Source organism: Anguilla rostrata, chromosome 18 (assembly GCF_018555375.3).
Source record: "Anguilla rostrata isolate EN2019 chromosome 18, ASM1855537v3, whole genome shotgun sequence".
NCBI classification, from domain to species: Eukaryota; Metazoa; Chordata; class Actinopteri; order Anguilliformes; family Anguillidae; genus Anguilla; species Anguilla rostrata.
This window is the reverse complement of record NC_057950.1, coordinates 3,166,589-3,190,139: the sequence shown is the minus strand read 5'-3', so window position 1 is coordinate 3,190,139 and position 23,551 is coordinate 3,166,589. Positions and strand designations below refer to the sequence as shown.

The 23,551-nt window shown below is 43.2% G+C and overlaps 1 protein-coding gene across 2 annotated transcripts in view; it reads right to left on the bottom strand.

The window, feature by feature from the left end:
* ptpn20 (protein tyrosine phosphatase non-receptor type 20) overlaps nt 1–21,936 on the bottom strand; it is a 46,449-nt gene extending 24,513 nt beyond the window's left edge. Inside the window, exons 1-26 of one of the 2 annotated variants that reach the window (XM_064318408.1) lie at nt 21,573–21,936; nt 18,672–18,796; nt 18,134–18,297; nt 17,326–17,391; nt 16,675–16,854; nt 15,572–15,641; nt 14,591–14,659; nt 12,771–12,846; nt 12,171–12,324; nt 11,631–11,690; nt 11,333–11,507; nt 11,066–11,201; nt 10,548–10,686; nt 9,792–9,944; nt 9,277–9,462; nt 8,742–8,901; nt 8,242–8,455; nt 6,428–6,519; nt 5,655–5,732; nt 5,175–5,282; nt 4,760–4,876; nt 4,111–4,310; nt 3,737–3,838; nt 3,288–3,381; nt 2,751–2,836; nt 230–419 (exon numbers count right to left, since the gene is read on the bottom strand). In XM_064318408.1, the coding sequence (XP_064174478.1) occupies nt 230–419; nt 2,751–2,836; nt 3,288–3,381; nt 3,737–3,838; nt 4,111–4,310; nt 4,760–4,876; nt 5,175–5,282; nt 5,655–5,732; nt 6,428–6,519; nt 8,242–8,455; nt 8,742–8,901; nt 9,277–9,462; nt 9,792–9,944; nt 10,548–10,686; nt 11,066–11,201; nt 11,333–11,507; nt 11,631–11,690; nt 12,171–12,324; nt 12,771–12,846; nt 14,591–14,659; nt 15,572–15,641; nt 16,675–16,854; nt 17,326–17,391; nt 18,134–18,297; nt 18,672–18,795 (3,193 nt within the window). In that variant the 5' untranslated portion in view covers nt 18,796; nt 21,573–21,936. Of the gene's footprint in view, nt 1–229; nt 420–2,750; nt 2,837–3,287; nt 3,382–3,736; nt 3,839–4,110; nt 4,311–4,479; nt 4,500–4,759; nt 4,877–5,174; nt 5,283–5,654; nt 5,733–6,427; nt 6,520–8,241; nt 8,456–8,741; nt 8,902–9,276; nt 9,463–9,791; nt 9,945–10,547; nt 10,687–11,065; nt 11,202–11,332; nt 11,508–11,630; nt 11,691–12,170; nt 12,325–12,770; nt 12,847–14,590; nt 14,660–15,571; nt 15,642–16,674; nt 16,855–17,325; nt 17,392–18,133; nt 18,298–18,671; nt 18,797–21,572 lie in introns of those variants that run through there. The other variant, XM_064318406.1, reaches the window with a different exon arrangement.
* Between the last annotated feature and the right edge of the window lie 1,615 nt (nt 21,937–23,551).

The window sequence follows — 23,551 nt, the reverse complement described above, 5'->3', positions numbered from 1 at the left end:
CAGCTACAGCTGGCAGCATAATTGGATTGCACTTATTACAGTTATCAGTCAGGTGTTCGGTTATCAGTCGGGTGTTCTGCAGTGTGCGTTTGGTTTGCAGAGTTCAGTGTGCGTGGTGACAGTGACAGGCCGGTGTCAATGCTGCCATCATTCAGTGAAGATGTTTCTCCCTTTTTTTTCTTTCTTTTTTTTTCTTTTTTTTCTTTTTTTTTGCGCTGCCTCGTCTTACCATCCGACACAAAGCTGTAGTCCTTGGCCTTGACGGGCAGGGGCGTTTCCATGGGAACGGCGGCGGGTTGGCTGCGCTTCCTGACGGGGGAGGGGCTCTGGCTGGGGGTGTTGCGGAGGCCGTCCTGTCCCTCGGTGCTGACCGAATAGGGCACTGACACGGTCTCCCTCTCCAGGACCAGGTTCACCACCTGGAACAAGGGGGGGGGGGGGGGGAGACTGAGACTGCCTGCTCGCTGGATCTTACATGCTGCAGACACAGTAGTGTTCTGTCTTGGACGGGAATTAAAAGGATTGCTTTGAACCTAGTCACAAGTGTGCTATTTGGCTCAATGGTTGACTAAGAGTCTTTATTTTATTTTTAATAATGCTTAGACAGTCAGGTCAAAATTCTGATGAAAACGCAAATACGATAAGTTGATTTTGAGAAAAATCTTATTGAATCTGTTTATGTCAATTTATGTTGTAGCTTTATGTCTAAATTGATTTGAGAAGTTACTTTGCCAAATTGAATAATTAATGAATTTGCTCATGCTACCACTTTCTTACTTGACCAACAAATAGCTAGCTTGGCCCTGGCTTTCCTTATTCAGCAAATTGACTTTTTCTTATTTCTACACAAAGAGCTTTATCAACAGGAACATCCCCCAGGGTTCATGCTAAAAAACTTTTAAAAAACAGTACTGCAAATACTTCAAACATTTTAAATCAGTTCCAATATAACTAGACCTACCTTTAGGAAAACACTATAAAAATCAGGGTAGAAATATTTTTTCAGACACTTTTCCCAAGGTGCCCTTTAATTCATCCCACATTGCATTATGTAATTACACCGCATGCCTCGTTCCAATAGGTTACCTAATCAAAAAAGAAAAAAAAAGGAACCATGCTCTGTTAAGCTCCGCCTCTCAGTCCGGTCTGCTGTGATGTCACACACGCACACAGGCGAGTGCCAGCTTGTCCTAGGACTCTAAAATCCAATTAGGGGCCGGGTAAAAATAACAGCAAAAGTAAACATATGTTTTTTTTTTTTTTTTTTTCTTTTTGGCCGCACGTCAGTTTGGATTCCAGGAACGCTCTGTCCCGTCCCCGCCGTGGCCGCCGGTGGGTTTCGGGGTGACCCGGCGGCAATGTCAAACTGGTAAACGCAGCAATCCTGCTGACAGACTGGGGAGTGGGTGCGGCGGCATGGGGGGGGGCGTGGAGGGGGGGGGGTCTGTCGGGGGCAGTGACCCTCGCGATGCCCTTGCATTGTAAGTTAATAACCAAACAAGTGCCGGCTGCAGACGTGACGACAGGTCGCATTAACCGCGCTGCCCCTTTAATGACCGCTAATGAGACGCGAGCATTGGGCCGCTGGGCTCTTCGCAGCGCGGGCTGCGCCAGGATTCCCCTCTCAACACCCCGCGCAGTCCCCAGACCCCCCAGACCCGGGGACCCACTGCGTGTGCGCGCGCGTTTACGTTTCAACTGCGACCTCAGTCAGTGAGGTCTGATTAGTTATTAACTCAATACTGATATGGATTTGAATTCTCTTAAAAATTATTTTTCTTTAGTTTTTTTAAATCTCATTTATATTCCCTAAAACACATCAAATATGTTTACTTTATTCTTTACTGGCACAAGCAACGATACATGCAGCAAAAATAAAAATACTCTCTAGTTTGTAGGTAAATGACGAACCTAAATGGGCTGAGTGGCCTGTTCTCATCATTATGTATCCTTATGTTCTGCAGAAAATGCTAGTTCAGTTTAGAATTTAATTTAATTTAACAGTCTGATCCTAACTAATTACAATGAGTTGGAGCAAAAATAAGCGTACACAGCAGAACTAGGTAAAATAATAATTTTGAAGTAATTTAGCCATTGTATACACCACTAAAATTCCTGCAGATAACTGATCATTTAAAATTCAGCATTTATTGCAATGCACGTTCGCAACAAAATGGTTCGTTCGTGGGATTGTTATTAACATGTTAATTCTGAAGGTGCTGCGTGACTCAGAGGCTGGGAGCCACTGGCTAAAGTCATCTGAGCATAGCGTGTTATAGATTAACTACAGCATAGCGTTCCACTCCAACAGCGGACAGACCCACAGAGTGAGGGTTACCGGTTAGCTGTTACAGGTCAGTCGTTACAGGTAGGCCTTTTTGAGCCGTATGGGTAAGTCTGGGGGTTGAGGCAAGTTCACGGCTGTGTTCAGCAGCTTAAAGAAAGGTTTGGACATGGGTTCGTTTTTGATTTTGGATGAGTCAAAAATTTTCTCTAGTAGAATGGGTACCTATGACCATAAAAAATGTAGAAATTATGCATATTTTTTATCATATATTTACATACATTCTCAGGGTGCAGTGTGTGTGTTTCAGGGGGGAGTCATACAGTATCAGGGTACAGGGTGGGGGGAGTCATACAGTGTCAGTGTGCAGTGGGGGCCAGTGGGGGGGGTCTGTCATCCAGTGTCAGGGTGCAGCGTGGAGGGGGGGGGTGCAGTCTTACATTCTGATAGCATACTCATACAGTACCTCCCCAGTCTTTTTCAGGCATTCCACGGCCTGTTTGTGAGTCACACAGCGCAGGTTAGTCCCGTCCACCTCCAGCAGCCGGTCACCTGCACCACAGAACACAACACAGTCAGGGGGCGTGGCCAGCTGCCTCATGCCATAAACAAACGTGTCCTAAAAACTACAATCAAAATGGTGGCAGCGTACTTTGCTTTGTAGATCACCTGCGGTACAGAACATATGAATAACAAGCGAGCAGCCTGTCATTGTCATACATCTACTACACAGAGCTTTATCAGACTGTTGACTGCTCTGATAGAGACCTTCAGTGTTTCAGGAACTTGCTCAGACCCCAAGAGTTTTAGAAAACTTTAGCATGTTCTTGCACTCCTTTTTGCAAACCAATAAATATGGGGGGGTTGGGGCTCTGGGTGCCCAAGCACCTGCCGCTTTTGCCTTTGCTTTGATAAAAGTAATGACATTTGTATTTTAATTCATTAATTAATTTTGTGGGGGGGGGGGGCTGTGTTGCAGGCGTGGGGGGGGGGGGGGGTCTACCTATCTGCACTCGGCCATCTTGCTCTGCGGCTCCTCCAGGGACGAGGCTCTTGATGTAAATCCCGCCGTAGCGCACGCTGGTGTTGATGCCCCCCTGAGGACAAGCGTAGCCATTACAAGGTGTTACTTTTTAAATACAGCAATGAACCAAAGAAAGAAAAAACTACGACACCTCTTACAAGTGCTGGGAAAATTTACATCCTGCTGAGCGCACACAGAATTGGTTCAAACGTGACCCTTTCCCTGTTCAGATCTTTTCTAGCAGGTGTGCATTTTTCAAAAATGGATTCAACTTGACTGGAGAAAACTCCAGTACATCGATATATTGCTGCTGCAGCATTGCCACTCTATGTATGTCTGTATGCTAAGGCATTACTGTAATGGCTCAGAGTAATGACTCTGTGTAATGGCTTAGAGTAACAAGCAGGAATAGTGTGTAGTTCTCTTACAGTGACACTGATTCCTAGGCTGCCATTTTCCTTCTTCAGTTCCACAAAGAGCAGCTCTGCTGGCCTCAAACTGGATATAGAGGAAGATCTGGAGCGGCCATCCTGTATCAATCACAGAACAAGGAAAAACACAAGAATTACAATACATGGTTAACTTTAAATACATGAATATAAAAAACTAATTTTCTGAACTGAATTAACTGAATTTCAATGGAACTGTCCCAAATATATATATATCTCTCTCTCTCCACAGACACAATATCCTAGCACTTTTTGGAGTGTATGATATCACTGTCCTTAACAACAGCCCCAGGATGTGTACATGGGACACAGCCCTATAACACCAAAGATCCATCCCCCATATTTAGACGTACCTGCGGGTCCAGGATTCGCACCACGGGTATGTGCAGCCTTCGGACGGATTTTGGGGTCATGATTCCAGACAGGACCTCCTCCAGCTCCTCCACGGCCGGCCGGTACTCGGCGGTCAGCGTGGTCTGGGAGTCGAAGCTGCGCTCCATCATCAATCCCATGCTGCTCTGCGTCAGCGAGCTCTTGCTGTCTTGCAACGTTTCTGTTCGTAAAGACCAAATAAAAACACACGGGGTTGATTCTCATAGCTACCCTTCTCTATCTGTGTTACGGAAGCTAAGGCTAGCGTACGTTTGGGCTGGGACATGATCAGCTCCACTTAGCTAAAGCTACCTGTTCTGACTGTGTTATGGAAGCTAAGGCTAGCGTACGTTTGGGCTGGGACACGATCAGCTCCCCTGTGTTATGGAAGCTAAGGTTAGCGTACGTTTGGGCTGGGACACGATCAGCTCCACTGTGCTATGGAAGCTAAGGTTAGCGTACGTTTGGGCTGGGACACGATCAGCTCCACTGTGCTATGGAAGCTAAGGTTAGCGTACGTTTGGGCTGGGACACGATCAGCTCCACTGTGCTATGGAAGCTAAGGTTAGCGTACGTTTGGGCTGGGACACGATCAGCTCCACTGTGCTATGGAAGCTAAGGTTAGCGTACGTTTGGGCTGGGACACGATCAGCTCCACTTCGTCCGGGCAGTTCTGCAGGATGTTGGCCGCCGTACTGAAGGTCACTCCCTCCAGGCTGATCTTGTTCAGAGAGATCAGCCGGCCACCTTAAGCACATCCCACAAAAACAGACACATACCTTTGGAAAACCCTTTAAATATCGATGAAAGAAAGCTCCAATATCAACAAAGAAAAAAACACTACACGTAGATTTGTAATCCTTTTCTCCTATCTCCTTTTATTGCATTTAAGCTGCCAATCTGATATAGGCTCCCATGAGGAAGATATGAAAGCAAAATGCATGCAGGAATAAAGGATAGTGAAAAATAAGACCAAAACTGAATAATAAATATGAATAATCCTTTTTGACAAGAAATTCATATTAAATCATATTTAAGATATTACCTGGTCTGATACGGCCATCTTTGTCAGCTGGCCCGTCAGGTATAACCGAGGCAATAAAGATCCCAAGATCCAGTTTCCCTGTGTTGTCTTCCCCAACGATTATAAAGCCTGCACCGTGCATTATGAACAGGACACACAGAGGAAGCTGCTCATATCGTTTCTTAGCACTAAATGCGTATTGTGATTTCTATACACTGCAATAAATTACTTTATAATTGAATTAAAACACTGTAATAGTGAACATTATATTGCAGCAATGTTGTTTCAAATTTTGTAATATCATAATCACAATTAAAATTTTTCTATAAAATGTAATATAATAGACATGCATTCCATTATTCAGTGAGAGACAAAAAGAATGGAATACCTTCGCTCTGTTTTGCCAGCTACAGTATACAGTACATGCATTCCAGTTAGATGTTATCCTGAAATGCAGCGCAAGGGACTCTTAAACGTGTCGTGAATGAGACTTTTACTCACCAAGGCCGAGTCTGGGGTCCTTTTTCAGGGACACGCATATGATTTCCCTCTCTGGGGTCACTCTCGTCGGGGTGTCCACTGCGTGGGAAAAACAAAATCTTGTCTGTTAACTTTTTCTCAACAGCAGCGTGCCCCTCACTTGTGTCGTCCCATACCCTGTCTTTAAAAAAAAAAAAAAACATTTCTGCATTTTCTGCCATGCTTTAGTTGGCAACCATTTTTCCATGACTGAATCCTCAATTCAAATTATTTGTATCTCAATTTAATTGAAGGAGGCTTTTACTAGTTTTTGGACTAGCCACCGTTAGCTTTGGTATGGTCAGAGTGCTATAGCCAGCGATGGGACACGTCACTCCACTGAAAAGCCTTCAGCGAGCTGAGCTCATCAGTGGATTAATTATCCCGCCAAGCATTCTCAATCAAATCACATTCCTTGTGACTTCCTCAGGAGACAAACAAATCCAATTTATATGCCGTGCTCACTACAGCAGGGACTTCTGCACTCTGGATTTGAACCTGCAATCCCTTGACTTCCGAGCCCAGTTCCCTGACCGGTACACTACCCTTCCAGAACTTTAGGAGGGAGAGGTCCAGAGAAACCCGGTTCCCCCCCGTGACCCAAGGGATCGGCAGGTCGGTGGGAGGAGCTAATTCCGGCCGCATTAGACGGGCCGCTGGCCTCCTTCCAAGAGCGCCGCTCATCCGCTTGGAGAACGAGCGTCACGGAGCGGCTCAGCCGCCTGTGCAGCCTCCGCCCCTCCAGACCCCCCTACCTCTGATGGAGGTGGAGGCGATGGAGTACGCCTCGGAGTCGTTCTTCTGCAGGGAGCTGCTGGACAGCACGCGAGGGATGGGTTCTGGAGAACTGGGCGGGGGGGAGAAGAGACCCAATTCATTAAAATGGCTGCCTAGTACACACGTCCACTTCTGTAAAACTGAGCTGCCTTTTAGAGTGGAGAAGCTTCACTTTCATTGTACAGCCTAAAGACAGAGATGAGCAGATCTAGTCAATACACAGACGGTCCTCTGTTCAATGCATGTGACCATTGCTTTAAAAGTCTTTTTTTTTTTTTAAACCAATCATAACATGAATCACATACATAGTAAAACAATTATGAAATAATAAAAAAAAATATGTAGATATTAGCATTTCATCTACTGCAATTGTATATAATTACAATAAGAACTATCATAATGGATATTAACTGTTTACACACGTGTTTAGCAAGCACTTTCAGTATGTAATTACACTGTTATTAAATAAGCACATATAATAAGATGTACAGATGCACACTGGTTAAATGGCTAGTAATTCATCTGTGATTGCGTGAAGTGTTTTGATTGGGTTCTGGGTAGAGTTGTTTAAGTACGTGAATGGGGCCCACTGTAGGAATTAGACCTAACCTGTGGGGTCAGGGTTACAGCAGGGGGTCGCTTAAGATAATCTGGATTTGCGTCAACTATGACCATGCGTTACGCATTGTTTACACAGCTCGGGCAACATGCTTTAGACACTGGAGTTTGCAGCTATACTGTGAGTGAGTGAGTGATTTAGTGAGTTAGTTAGTTAGTTACAGGCCAGGTCCATGACGTTCTTTCGCCTCTAAAAAGCCATGACTCGGGATAGTACACACACGTAAGTCTAACTGAAGGACTTTCTTGTAGAGATGGCGGTTACGGGAGTGAAGGGAGAGAACCTGCAGTCATATAAGACTGATGTGTAGATGGCGGTAAGGGGGGTCTACCTGCAGTCATATAAGACTGATGTGTAGATGGCGGTAAGGGGGGTCTACCTGCAGTCATATAAGACTGATGTGTAGATGGCGGTAAGGGGAGTCTCCCTGCAGTCATATAAGACTGATGTGGAGATGGCGGTAAGGGGGTTCTCCCTGCAGGCATATAAGACTCATGTGTAGATGGTGGTAAGGGGGTTCTCCCTGCAGTCATATAAGACTGATGTGTAGATGGCGGTAAGGGGGGTCTCCCTGCAGTCATATAAGACTCATGTGTAGATGGCGGTAAGGGGGGTCTACCTGCAGTCATATAAGACTGATGTGTAGATGGCGGTTAAGGGGGTTCTACCTGCAGTCATATAAGACTGATGTGTAGATGGGTAAGGGGTCTACCTGCAGTCATATAAGACTGATGTGTAGATGGCGTTAAGGGGGGTTACCTGCAGTCATATAAGACTGATGTGTAGATGGCGGTAAGGGGGTCTACCTGCAGTCATATAAACTGATGTGTAGATGGCGGTAAGGGGGGTCTCCTGCAGTCATATAAGACTGATGTGGAGACGGGGGTCTACCTGCAATCATATAAGACTGATGTGTAGATGGCAGTAAGGGGGGTCTCCCTGCAGTCATATAAGACTGATGTGTAGATGGCAGTAAGGGGGGTCTCCCTGCAGTCATATAAGACTGATGTGGAGATGGCAGTAAGGGGGGTCTACCTGCAGTCATATAAGACTGATGTGTAGATGGCGGTAAGGGGGGTCTCCCTGCAGTCATATAAGACTGATGTGGAGACGGGTGTCTACCTGCAGTCATATAAGTCTGATGTGGAGATGGCGGTAACGAGGGGGGCGTACCTGCACTCCCGACGCAGTTCCCGGGCCTCGTTGAGAACGCGCTGCCTGAGCCGCGCCTCCAGCTTGGCGGGCAGGTCCTCGCAGGACCTGCTGAGGGCGTCGGTGGGCGGGGCGTTCAGGCCGGCGCGGCTGAGCACCATCTCCGAGCACGACAGCCGCTTCATGTGCTCGTGCCGCGACCGACTCAAGCCCCCGTACTTCCAAGCACTCTCGTCTAAACAACAAATGAGAAATTGCCCAAAAATGTCTTTCGCAACACTTACAGACAAGTTTGTCCCCCTCAATAATGGTAGGATTATCTTGTTATCTGGTTATTTAAGTGCATTGCCTTGTATGAACTTATCAGACACCAACACAATAAACATAAACCCTTAAATACTAGCTATAATCACAGCTTTTAATAGCAATTGTAGAGCAGGTAGCAGGACTAGCAGCAGCAGCAGTATTAGTACAGTATAAGGCTAAAGATAAAAGGATGTGAGAAGAGTCTCAAGCGGTACCTGAGGCCAGATTCTGGCTCAGCCTTCGAGAATTCATCTCATTGTGAAACTTGTGCTGTGCGGAGCAGAGGTTGAGCAGATACTGGGCGATTTTTGAGCTCTCGGTTACAAAGGTGTGCTTTTTCCTGTTGGAGCTGCTTTCCACTGTGAACTTCCGTCGCTGTAAAACACAACAAACAATGCAGAGTTTGAGAAACTTTGGCTGTATGTATGTACAATAGAAGCTAAATCTTGTTAGCCATTATATTTCACTACTGGAAAGCATTCACAGCACAACTTTTGAGTATGAGGGATAGTTTGTAGTCTTTTGTGCTGTAATTAAACTGTAAGAAATATTTTACAGGCTAACTGTCATTAACTAATTATTTATGTTCATTCTGTTTAATTCAAAAGAGTAATACAATAAATGAAGCTTTTAAAATATTTCCTTGATCAATCACTTTTTGCCATCTTATCATAGAAAAGTTAAATCATAATTTGTGAAACATGCCATAAAATGAAGCAAGAAAACACGTTTTTGGCCGCGTGAACTCACAGTTGCAGAAATGCTGTCCGTTTCCTTCCACTGGAACCTGAGACTCGCAACTCTGGAGTTATTTCGGAACTCGTAGACGATGAGTCCTTTGGCACATATCCCCAGGACCAGCTCTCCGATTATCGGCTTCTTCTCCCGAGCGACACGGTAGAATAGCACGCCGTACTCTGGGAGCTGCTGGGCAACCTGGGGCCGAAGCACACGAGGGGAAAAATACAATAATAATAAGAACAATAATAATAATAATGACGATGGTGATTAATGTTATTTACATATCACCTGTCCAGAGGCCAAGCTTGCTTAAATTTCAAAGGGTCAAAAAAAAAACACAAATGCTCAAATTAGCCACTGGAATATTCCACGGCGGATGCTGTGTTGGTTTTGGTATTGGCGGGTTTTGAGGCTTTTTATTAAACCCCCATAGTGGGTGGAGCTTAGCATACATTGTCCAATCAGGGATCAGTGACGAGCCACGCTCTTGGCCTCCTGGGGACTTCCCTTTAAGGCATCCTCACCTTTAGAAACTCCATCTCGGCTTCTTCCGGAAGCATCCGGGCATTACTGGCGTGTAACCGTGACAACTCTTCTTTTAAACAGTGCAAGGCCATCTTCCCCAGCACAGTCTTGGAGACGTACTGCTCTGGCTGGAAGTAGCCCTTCCCGTAAACCTGCACACAAAGTTACAGAGTAAACTTTGAGCAGACCTCTAAATGCTAAATAATGCTAATAAACTGACCAAATACAGCCAAACATTAAATATAATAATCAGTCAAGGGCCAGTGGAGCATTTCAGCTACTTCCTCAACCAACCCCACCAAACCCACAAAACCCATCACCCTCGACACACCTCCACTCCAGTTCTCAAAGCTCCTCCTAGCTGTCAAAGGACTGGAAAGTTAAAAAAGCTGTTGCCCTATTTCGACAGCACACTCTCAAAAGGCTTCCAAAAGGCTCCTCTGTGTCTCCGTCAAGGAACCCTATCTAGTTCAAGCGTTCTTTTTCAAGCAAAATGGTTCAGTCTGGGAGCTGTCACACTTTTCACACCTACCACAGAGGGTTCCGTAAAGAGCTAAAGAGGGTTCCCCTATGGAGACAAACCATCTTTTTTTCCTCTTAAGAGTGTATACTTGCTGAAGTCTTCAGAGGTGATGCCTCCCATTTGTGGATGACCAAAAATCTAGTCTGTGCTTCAACTCAAACATGTAAACCATAAATATATACGCCACACTTTAGAGCACCAATGTAGCCAGCAGATGTGCGCCGTGCTTTACCTCAGGCACGTAGTCCCCGAACTCCGCTTGTAAAGCCAGGGCTCCGAGAAACAAGCCCATCTCCTCGTTGCAGTACAGCCTGTCCTCAAGGATATCCTTCCGCAGCTGCAAGTAGTACTGGTGCCGTGTGAGCTTGTGCCTTCAAAAAGGAACACAAAAAACATTCCATTCCATGGCAAGGGCCACCATGACAAAAAATATACACACCAGTTTCTTTTTTTTTTTTGTCATGCTGTAACCTGGGGTTGCACATTCCTGCTCCTGGAGATCTACCATCCTGTAGGTTTTCGCTCCAGCCCTTACAAAGCACACCTCATTCAACCGCTAGAAATCTGGTTTAGCTGCTAATTAGCAGAATCAGGTACACCAAATTAGGGTTGAAATGAAACCCTACAGGATGGTAGATCTCCAGGAACGGGGTTGGGATGCTCTGCTTTAACTCCTTTTTCCTTCAGTGCTTAATGCCGACTCATGCTCACTCTTTAACACTCATCACAAGCTGCTGTTCATACACTTACAGAGTGAACCCAATGTCATCGACGAAAAACTTGACTCGAAGATACAGAACGAAACTAGCAGTGGGGAATTTTTTCCAACAGTCAGGCGCAACTTTAGAGATTTTAGTCTCATTCTCCAGGAAGAAGAATTCATTATCTAGAGAAAAAAAGGCATCACAGGATGATATATTCAGTGACACACAAATGGAAGACTCAAACCTACTACTAAAACGAGCTGTTTAATATTATTCGGGACAAGCTGCCGTCTGTGAAGTCCGTCACTCTTACCGTCAAGGAAAGCAAGGCCAAAGTAGAAGTGCTCCACCAAGTTGGCGTGAGCCACCACCATGTCAAACACGTCCCGCCCCCTGGACTTGATGTCACACTTGACCACAATCCGCTGCCCGTTTGGCATGATGATGTTCAGGGTCCGCTGGGACGAGCACGACTTCCCTTTCCTTGACTTCACCATGACGGGGGGGGCAAAAAGACAGACAGGTCATGTCGTCTGTAAGAAATATTCCTTCTTGCTTCTCCTCGGTGATTTTCTTTGACACCTGCCTCGTGAGGAGGGAATCGTACGTACCACAATGGATCCAGGCAACTCCAAGACCGTCTGCTGATCCTCCGACATCGTGTTGAACTCCTGTAGAGCCAAACAGGTCAAAATGTCACCTGGTATTACCTGAAGCAAACTTCCAACAGTGTTACATTTAAATGAATTTTATTATTATTATTATTTTTTATTTTATTTTTTTTTTGCTTTTCTTCTGCAATTTTCAAAAGCAAAAATAGTAAATGTAGTCTCCGCACCACTGCAGTGACCTCCACCAATTTGGGAAAGGTTGCAGAGTAGCACGCACGTTCCCTGAAACATACAACCAGCTGCCTCCTTGTTTCTTTCTGCAGCCCCGCTGAGCTCTGCAAGTACTGCACAGTCACAAGTACTGAGGGAATGCCAAACGGTCGCCACTGGCACAGACAGACCGCATGTGTCAGATTGACCAGAGGGGGCGCTATTTAGTAACACAGCTAGGAATACCCTGCAGATTGAAACTCCGGCTCGTTTAAAAAAAAAAAACTTTTCTCCTTTTTTTTTTTTTACAATTATTCTAAACCATGAGACGAGTACCTTGGTCTTCCTTTGGGCGAGGCTGATAGTGGAGTCACTCATGGTGACGGACGCAGGTCTGTGGTCACCTGGATGCGGGACATCCAGGTGGGGACTTCGGGTGATCCAGCTGCTGTCACTCCCTCTGTGTTGAAGCCTCCGGGGATTTCTGGGAAGGAAACGGAAAATCACTGGAGGACTACATTTGGTGGATTTTGTTTGTTGGTGATAGTCAGGGACGGGCAAAAATACACCAACAAATATCAGTCTACAAAATCTATTAACTATAGTCAAAATGGCACACTGTGTTTATAACTAGTACTAAAAACATGCTGAGAAAACCATGTTTATATGAAATGCATACAATCTAATACATTTTCATTTTTCAAATGTATGTAATGGATGTACTGCTCATCCCTGGTGATAGTATGGAATGCTTGCACTATATTGGGTGGTGATAACACAATAGATCTGATACCAGTAACCCTGGCTTTGAGAAGAATGCTTCCCCACCCGTCAGACTACCAGTTTAAGAAGACAGAAGACAGGAGATAAAAGGAGATAAATGTGGGTCAGTCATACTGCTAGCGGAAATGGCGGACGGCGTCCGCTCACCGGTCAGGGATGGTTTGGTACGTGTGTAACGGGGAGCTCCTGCTCTTCGGAGCCCACGCTGCTGCCTGGCGCGGACCTGAAATCAGCATTCACCAGAGAGATTGGGCCCCAGTCACGAAACATGCGTACGATCACATTCGATCGTGAGCTGCGTATAAGAACGTTTTTTAAAATCTGTATTTGTTCATTTGTTCTGTTTCCGTATGCAAATCACATGAATTGAAGGATTGCGCATAAAATTTGCAAACAGCCAGCATTCATCATCTCATACACCTGGGATATGCACAAAAACAAAGATCTGCACATATGTCATGAATCACATGTTTTTTCGTAGGAACATTTCGTAAGAACAAAAGTAAGAATAATTTAAGATATGTTTTGTGAATGAGGCTAATTAACTGCACTCAAGGGGAAAATAAATCAAAGGACAGACATGACCAAACTCATACTCCACAGGGATGATTTCAGAGATCAAAATAATATCACGTGTGTAATCTGAACGCAGAAAAACGTTGGATTAATTTTCAAATAATGGTGTATCCTCACTCTAGAAGTGGTCCACAGTTATCTTAATAATGCTTATTTTAAACACTTGAATATGGTTAAAGACACTGAGCAGTGTCCAATAAGTCACAGCATAGGTAGGATTCTTGCTTGCTGAACACCTTACTCTACAGGGTTGGAGTCCTGATCGATGTGGTCACTTCTGGCACTACGATCCTTACTTCACTCTAGTGTTTCTTTTGCACCTCTACATCATGAACCAATGCACTTGTTGTACGTCGCTCTGGATAAGAGCGTCTGCTAAATGCCTGTAATGTAATGTAATGCATAAAAATGCACACTTAATTTTTCAAATTTATAATCAGGAATATAGTACAAATTCATGCTAAGTATGTCATTTCTAAACACAAGTGCCTGAGGTTGGACATGGTGGGGCTGTTCTGTACTGTGAGTTCACTTCTGATTGACAGCCCAGTAAACCTGTGCTAATCTCCATGTTACTAAAGCAAGTAATGACAAACACAAAAGTGTCCTGCAGTGGGAAGTAGCCAAGTACCGCTGTTACTTAAAAAAAAAAAAACTCATTTAAAATATCAGTTGAATAAAATAGGGTCTACCATCACATGCAGTTTTTTCTTTTATTTATTTCATAAACATTGCTTTCTTTCTAATATGCTTTCATTTTTTAAAACTCATCCTTCATCCCCAGGTGTGTCTTCACAGCGCATCTCCTAACACCTTTGATTTCTTGCAACCCTTCCTGGTGTATCAAGTTTTTCATCTGAAGAGCTAAAAGAGCCACATAGCTTCATGTGCATTGTGACTGGTTCTGTCTGAATATGTAATGTAAGGTATGTTTACAATAATGCATACAGCTTAAATAAGACCTGTGACATAAGAGGAAAAGGGTGCCAAAATGCTTATCTCTTGGCAACACACACAAGGAGAAATCTTTCATTGTGATCCATGTGTGACATGTACGATCAGTCAAGCCTACAAGGGTTAAACTTATAAAAATACTAACTTTTATTCATTCCTCATTCACTTCATAGTTTAGAAACTAAATAAATTTACTTCCTAACTCTTAAAATATCCAGAATTTTACAACCAGAATTCACATTACACACAGAGTTGAGCTCTATTACCAGCAGTGTATATTCTAGAACAGTACAATGATGAGTGTGTTATATCCTGTACTGGACATCAAAGAAAATCCTGTGTAAAATACCTGGTGTTAAATTCACATTAAACACATTAAAAAGTAAATAAATAAATTTGAAAAAAAAAGTTACGAAGGAAACAGCAAATCTGCTGACCTGACTTGTTCTCTGCATCCGTTGACAATCTGGAACCTTCTCCCGAGGCACGGTATGGTCCCCGTTTACCTGGTCGCCCGGGACATTAAATCATTAAATTAACGTTGACTTTCGGGAGGTACGCCGAACGCACTGTCATGGCCTCCCAAAGAGAGGTTCGGACAGTGTTCAGCAAGCGAAGCGCGCTTGTTGAGGGTTTGACCTGAGCATCTACGCTTATTCCTGATGACCCCTTATCAGAGGGACTTATCTTGTGCTCAGTTTAGGTTAAATCCATAATCCAATTGCTGCCATTGTATTACATCTCCAGACAACACGACTCTTTGGCTTTGCAGTTTTCCAAAGCAAAAAAAAGGCCTAACATGTTTCAGGATTTAATATCATGAACACGACGTTAATCTGAAGAATAGGCTGCAGGTAATCGATGTGGCCGCGCATCACAAAGACGGTTGTTTTCATGCTGGGGGGAAATAAGCGTTTCATTTGCAACAAGTCGGCCATTGCAGTGAGCGCTGGAGGGGGTGGGGCTTCACCAAAAGGGGTGGGGCTTGGGCACTGACCTCTGCGGCTTTGTGTACAGTACGTAGGTTTAAATGATAGTGCAGTCAGATTAGGGTCATGACCTTTTTTCACCCACAATTTTTTTTTAAAAGTTCAGACTATGTGACAGAGGCTGGACTGAGAGAAGAAGAGAAGCAGGCCAGCCTACTCCTACTCTACACAGCATCTGTCAGTTTTAGTGTTAAAGGATGATAAATTAGAGTTAGTTAAATGTGAATGGATGGACATGGTACATGTCTTGTGATGAGAAAAGATGGCATGTGATTGATTGGTTCTGTGAACTCCACTCTTAAATCCAGCTCATATGTGTTGTTGAGTTACTGTAAATGCGCGTATTATTCTTTTTACCAGCTGGGACACAGAACGGATGCTGATATGAACACAGTTGGACGCAGGAACATGTGAGCGGGGGGTCCTCACCATGCAGTCTCTCTCTGATCATCTGACTCCTGTCACTCATCGGAACTGCACTCTCAGATAAGGAGTCCGCCTGCGAACACCCACAGACACACAGCATACGAATACATGTGACACGTATGACGCCTGTCATAACATATCTCAATATATTCGGGTTGGACAAAATTATGAGAATATTATGAATATTAAGTAATACGAAATACACAGCATATCAATACGTGTGACACTTATGAAGCCTGTCATAAGATACCTCAGTACATTGGGGTTGGACAAAATTATGTGAATGTTATGAATATTAAGTAATATGATGTAGGGCCGTTCTTCACCTGGCCTTGTAAAATGGTTTCATATTCCTTGGCTCTATACGGCCAAGCAGAGTATGCATTAGGCCCATTGGACTCTCATGAGATGGCTGCCCATCGGAAAAAGGTCGAAACCAATAAGCAGTTTAAGGGGAGACGGTTTTCAGTCTCCTTAATTTTCAGCTAAGCAGGCGCCACTGCTCTGAACAGCACTCAAAGCCTGTCATGCAAAGCCCACATCACCTATAGCTGATCTGGGATCAGCCGGGAGCAGCTACGCGCAGACAAGAGTCAACTTGGGACACGTTTCAAAGATGGCCGACAGCCACAGCAGAGAGCATGAAGGCAGTTTCTATCAGTCACTGTAAACCGCTGCAGGTGTGTTACTTCCTTTAAAGTGCTGCAGAGATGCACTTTTTCTGTCATTGTAAACCATAAAGGGCTGTTGAGGCCTTGTTTCCTGTGAAGCGTTGTAAAAGCAGTTCCTGCTGGTGTCATGGTAGGAATATTGGTCCCTCACAAGCCAGATCTGGCCAAACATTCACATATATTTACTTGTAATCAGGTTGCTTGCATTGCTTTGGGAAGCCAGGAACTTGCTCAAGAGACACAGGAAGCAACACAATTGTGTTAAGGCTCCCTGTTACGTACCTGGGATCAATTACACCATGTCTGGCACATATACTATCTGCATTATCAGCTCTCTCTGAATATGAACTATCTCTCATATCAGTTTTGCAGTTAGTATCTACGCTAGCACATTGCTAGCTCAAATCTCCTCGGGCCTGCCATAAAGACACTCACAGACTCGCGGAAGACGCCCTCCACCAGGCGCTGGATGACTTTACTGGGAGGGGGCAGGAGGGCTCTCTTGTGGTGCGCATCGCACACTTCTAAAATGCTGTTGAGGTTGACCCTCTTGAAGGCCATTTCTTCGCACATGCTCAGTAGAAGGCAGTTCAAGGCGTCACTCAGCTGGATTGGCTGTAGGAGGGGAAAAAGGAGGGAAAATTGAATTTAACAAAGAACAGATTGAATATGAGAAGGTAAGAAAGGCTCTGTACGACATTAGCACATCATTTTGCCCAAGTTCTAGAGCAGGGTGGTGTCCAGTCTTATCCCAAAATGGCCGATTTGGGTGCAGGTTTTTGTTTCTGCCCAGTGCTAATCATGGTATTCAATTAAAACCTGGAATGGAGTGGAATCGGGTGTTTTAGCGTCTGGCTAAAACAAAAACCTGCACCCACATCGACTCCTTTCGGGATAGGATTGGACACCCCTGGTCTAGAAGTACCCAGCAATGTATTGAGCCTGTCCAAGCGCCCTGTAGGGGTCTGTACTTCTACAAGAAATCTTGGTACTGTTAGCTACTGAAGAAAACATTAAGGAAGGTGTTTTGTACAGTATCTTCTTATTTTATGTTCTCTCATAACTTCGGTATCAGTGGGAACGTACCTGGTTCTGAGGAAGGTGAAAATCAGCTGACCAGTAGAGGGTCATTCCCAGGGAATAAACAATCATCTGAATGAGAAATTATCGGAATAATAAATAAATAATTATTAATCATGAATTTTAGAAATACATTATTTCAGTGAAAAAGCCCTGGATTCATGAACATTTGTCATAAACACCGGTTTACAAATAAATGAAACTTGATTTACATATAATTTATACATGATTTACACATATATATGTTAACACCCTAACTCATACTGACACCACTGAAATGGACACAAGAAGCCTATGATAATATGAAACATTTCATTCAATTTACTGTGCTCGTGACTGCACATATTTTGAAAGGCAAATGCTTTACTTTCTTTTACCACTAGATGGTGCAGTCATCTGAATGTTCACCATCTCTCCCTCTCTCCCTCTCTCCCTCTCTCTCTCCCTCTCTACATACAGTACATGTACATATAGTACAGTCGAGCACAGTCCGTGTACATACAGCACAGTCCAGCACAGGCCATGTACATACAGCACAGTCCAGCACAGTCCATGTGCATACAGCACAGTCCAGCATACTCCATGTACATACAGCACAGTCCAGCACAGTCCATGTACATACAGCGCAGTTCAGCACAGTCCGTGTGCATACAGCACAGTCCAGCATACTCCATGTACATACAGCACAGTCCGTGTACATACAGCGCAGTTCAGCACAGTCTAGCACAGTCCGTGTGCATACAGCACAGTCCAGCATACTCCATGTACATACAGCACAGTCCGTGTACATACGGCACAGTCCAGCACAGCTCACCTTCTCTGTGGCCAGCCTGCCGGAGCCGTGGCGGCCCTGCAGCAGCTCTGGGGCGGTGAAGGCGCTCACCTCGTCGGAGAGCGCACAGTTCTTAAACGCGAAGGCCCCGCTCACAGACAGCAGGAACGACCCGGGGCTGATTATATTGCACATGCTGCTGTTACCTGGGAAACAAATCATGTTTTACAACAAGTTTCTTTATGCAACAACTTATTCTACTGATATAGTACAGTAGCATAATGCAATGATGTACCCGTGTAGGACATATACACTAATGCGTTAACTGTGTAGTAGATATTCACTGATGCATTACCTGTGTAGGAGATGTACACTAATGCATTACCTGTGTGTGAGATATACACTGATGCGTTACCTGTGTAGTAGATATACACTGATGCATTACCTGTGTGTGAGATATACACTAATGCGTTACCTGTGTATTAGATATACACTGATGCATTACCTGTGTAAGATATACACTAATGCGTTACCTGTGTAGTAGATAAACACTGATGCATTACCTGTGCAGGAGATTTACCTGGGTGGGATATCTCCACTAAGGACTCTGCTGTGGCTGAGAGGAGGGCCCACAGCTCATCTTCCCCCAGAGGCCCCCCTCTGCCCTCCAGCACCTCTGCCAGGGTCACAAATGTGCTGCTCATCCTGCAAGAGCCAGAGGGGCAACAGTGTACCTGAGAGACTGAGAGCAGGGGGGCCTAAATTAAACAAATTTCTAATGGGGGGTCACTAAGCGAAACAGATTTATAATGGAGGGGAGCTCCCTAAATAATACAGATTTCTAATTGGGGGGGGGGGGGTCCCTAAGTAAAAATGGGCTACAGACAACTCTAGTGTGAGATTTTTCCTGATTGATCAGGAAATGCAGATTTTCATGCTGACTTTCAGACCCAAAATGTCACCCCCACAGCTTTGGTTATGTCATGGGCTTGGAAGTGCCGCACATCGAGGGCTTTTGTGCTTCCTATAGCAGGGGAGAATGTGCAGAAATATTCTCGCCGCCACAGAGACATTTACAGTCTGAATCTTGAAAAAAAATAGGGTGTTTTTTCCTGAAAAAATCTGGAGAAAGAAAAAACATCTCTGTGGCTGCGTCAGAATTCACACCCTGTGCATTGTATGCAGTACTGAGGCACTCCTGAGCACCTGTTCCCCTCACCATTCATTAATACAGCGTGTTGATTTCATGCTTGGCTTTGCTAAAACTTTCGGTATACCTCCGCCCCCCCCCCCCAACAGCAGACTGCACACATACTGCACACGGGCGAGGAGCAGGAGGAATTAGCTGAGCATAATGACATTTGTCTCATGCCTTAATCCGTATCATGTGCTGCTTTTAAACGAAGGATGCCATAGCTGCAAAGCAAAATACAGCACTGGAATCTACAGTACACGGCAGGCAAGGTCTCACAGACTTAAACCTTCATAAATCTCATTTACTTTAACTACCATTTGGTCTTCTGGGGGAAAAACATGTGATGTCACTTCCTTCTGTTAGATGCTACTTAGCTTAAATATGCTTCCTTGAATCATCAGATATTAATTTAAAAAAAAAGAGAAATCTCAATTGACTTCCAGTAGGAAATATAGCTCGATTTATCCATGCAGAACACTTATTCATAAAAAAAGTAGACAATACTATGACCACACACACCATAATTGAGCACATGAAACACTATGGCATACTACATATGCAATGTTCATTTTGAACCAAGAATTTCAACAAAACTTGAATATTCATACAAACAAAATGGATAAATGAATTTGCAAAGGTCAGACACCTTTGTTTATGTAGCACCAGCACGCTTGACCTGAGCAGGCACAGAGGGCCATATAGGCCTATTTCAGTTTAGGACCAGTTGTTCTGAGGTATTGTGCAACTTCCGCTGGATGCTCAGTGTCTTCCCCTTCCATTTTTACACCTCGGCCACCTAGCAGACGCTGTAATCCAGGTTAAGCACCTTGCTCCAGGGTGCAATGGCTGTGCCCCACCTGGGAATCAAACCTGCAGCCTTGGAGTTATAAGCCCAGAGTTCATACTACAGACTACATCCTACTGTCATACTACACTTCTGCCTACTCCTGTGACAAATCAAAAGAGCCAGCCTTTCCATTTCAGTGCATCACAGCTGTAGTGGAGTTATGCCTTTATGGTTTTATCGAAAAAGAGGCAAAAGCACAGCACAGTAAACCTGTATTTTTGTTTTGGCACTGGAGCAGTAAACAAACCATGTCAATATCACTCAATTTAATCTGTATTCTAATTATTCACCATATAGTTGCTTAAGCGAGTCATATCACATAATGTGCTTCCGAAACAATTAGGTTATACCTGAATAAGGCTGAAAATTAAATGGCTTGTATCCAATTTCAAATTGTGAGCAAGTTGATATTTGGGTTTCTATGATACAGCATAATCAGGATAGAAAGTCTTATCTATACAAGCTGTAACTAACAAACTTGTCTCTAAGTCAGGTGACCGTGTCAGTATTTCACAACATTTAACCCTTACATGCCAGTTTGTAAATCATAATCTCTTTCATTTTTTTTAAATACTGGTTAAATAACCACCATTGACAACATATTTCTAATAAAGCTGGTACCAATAATCAATTAGAAATCTTAAATTATAACCAATACATCTGACCTCACAATTTAAGTCTGTAGACATATTGCAATCTAATATAGGACAATGTGCAAGAAAGAAAAAATGGATGCAAAAATATCACACACAAATGGTGCTGTATCAGAAATCGACTATTTCAGCATTTATGACAAAAAGTTATCTGAAACTATTTGGGAGGAATGGTTATTTAATAATCCAGTCGTGGTCTGGGAATTCGGTCTAAAAACTGTGAATTTCTCAGCTTTCCACAATACCTGATTTATCTGTGAGAGAATGTACCCCATAGACTCGAAAAATTAAGTGGAAATTCAATCTAGTAAAACGCATTCCTGGGTTAAAACAGTGCTGCTTTTGTTTCATGGCTGTTTTATTTATTTTTTGTTTTGTTTTGTTTTTTTTTTGTTGTTATAAATATATATATAGAACCACAAATACGTTATAGCAACCTGGCAAATACAATGGACGAACATTGATAAAAGTAAAATTTGATTTTGATATTAAGTGTTCGTTATTTTCCTCTGATCTTCAAAATTAAAATATCACGATGTCTTGATATCTGCAGTCAGGGAGCAATTGGTGACTACAAAAGTATTTTCTGCCCATCTTTATTCTGAGTTAAATGCTTAAAAAACTGCTACTATTAATAATAGAAATGTAATGCCATCTATAATTGAATAACGAAACACAAAAATACTGTATAAATACTACATAAAGGTTAAAGCAAAGTTTTTGTTTAATAATTTCACTTTACACATGATTGATACCGGTGGTAAGAGCCGAAACGCGGACAGTTACCTTGTTACATTCGCAGTCACGAAGATTTCTTTCTTGTATTTTCTTCGCAATCTCTAAAGCTCAGTAGTAATCCTCACCATCATTGCGTGTTGCTTCGTTTACTTTCTGTAACTAAGCACTACTGTACTGCTACTAATCCATCAGGCGACTTTTCACCAGGCATGGTTATCATATTTAAGTGCTTCCATACTCATTTTCTCCATAGCATATCCTTATTATGTCTGCTCGAAGCGTTTCGAAGTTTTTCTAAAAATGGTACTATTCTTAGATCCTCGCAGTAAGAACTCAATTGGATTACAATGGGCGGTTTGGTCACAGGAACAAGGCACCAATAGGCGCGGAGAAAATTCCGGATGGCAACGACTAATTTACTTAATCCGTCTAAGATTCTGTATACCTGAACGAGCACACTGTTCAGCCCAGCATTTAGGAACGGCAGACAAGCGTGGATCACTGCGAGGCACGGTGTAGATTCTTTAATTTACAATGTCTTCAGACATTGTGTCTACATTAGCAATTCTTGCATTCAAATTTTACTATTCATTCTACTGCCAACTTTAAATTTTTTTAAAATCCAGATTTCCTTATTTGACTGGCATTTATTTACTTGATTAAACTGAGGATAACCAAATGAAAAAAACAGTCACGATTTATCAAGACCTTACAGTATTATTAGTTTTCTAAATATTATTTTTATCATGTTATTGTTGTTGTTGTTACTACTTACTAATAATCAGAAATATCTTTTTAGTATTTTTCACATTTTGTAATTGCATTCATACTTTCTAAGATGAAAGCAATGTTTTGGATCAGAAAGCAGATTACCTCAAACCACAATTTGACAATATTGTATTCATTCTGCACTATTGTTTCAGAGCCCACATTTTCTATGCACTTTAATAATGTTCTCCAAAGCATTAGTATGAGTTTAGACCAATCAGCTGTGAGCTGACCAGGCAAAGGGTGTGGCTGATTCCAAACTTCAAGAGGCAGGAGCAGAAGGCTGTAAGGGTCAAGGTCAGGGTCACCATTTTTTTCTAAAGTATGTGACCCACAGGGGTTTAAACATTCATTATAATCTACAGAATATGCTTGTGGGGGTACCAATGGGCACTGGATTAGCAGTCACCTGACTAATCATACAGTTAGTGGTTAATTTTGACCCCCATGAAACCAATTTGTTTTCCTAACACATGGAGACGAATGGAAGTAAAGGAATTTCAAATGATAAAAAGGTGTTGAGTGACCAAATGCACCAGCATCCATCTGCTACACTGCACACAGACCGATACACTAACAGAACAACTAACCAACAATTTATTATTATTTTTTTAAATCTTAAAGTTAACAAACTCATGGAAGTTGTTGCCAAGTTTTTAAATATTTGTCCAAGCATAAAGTTGTGCTACAAGGCGCTTCTCAAGAACGCAATAACAGAGCAAGATTGAGATCTACCAATAAAACATCTACCTGAGCCATGTAAACATGTGATTGGTTAGATGGTATTATGTTGTCTTGTACCATTCCCAGGGAGTTATTGTAGACAAGGGTTTAGGGGCACAGCTCACAGTAATTGTGGAACATGGCAAAAATCTTGTTGAAATGATCTGCTGGTATAGAAATCAGAACACATGTAAAACACAATAAGATTGAACAACTAGAAAATGAAGACCAAAGACCACGGTGCAGTCACATTCAGACGGGTATTGGAGAGAATAAACAAAATATTACAACCCTAATGCACTCCAAATAAAACTGTTTCTGTCAGCACAAAAACCTTTGCAGCTGTTAGGGTTTTTGACTTTCATGATAGTCTGCACAATTGATTTGACAGAAGTCCTTCTGGACTTCCAGGATTTGACAAAAACTGCTCTTTCAAACTCATCATTTACAAATGATCTGCACCCGAAAACAGCACTGCAGTGGCCTTGGGGGAGATCTGGGATCGAAGTGAGTAAATCTTTCTAAATATTGTGCAG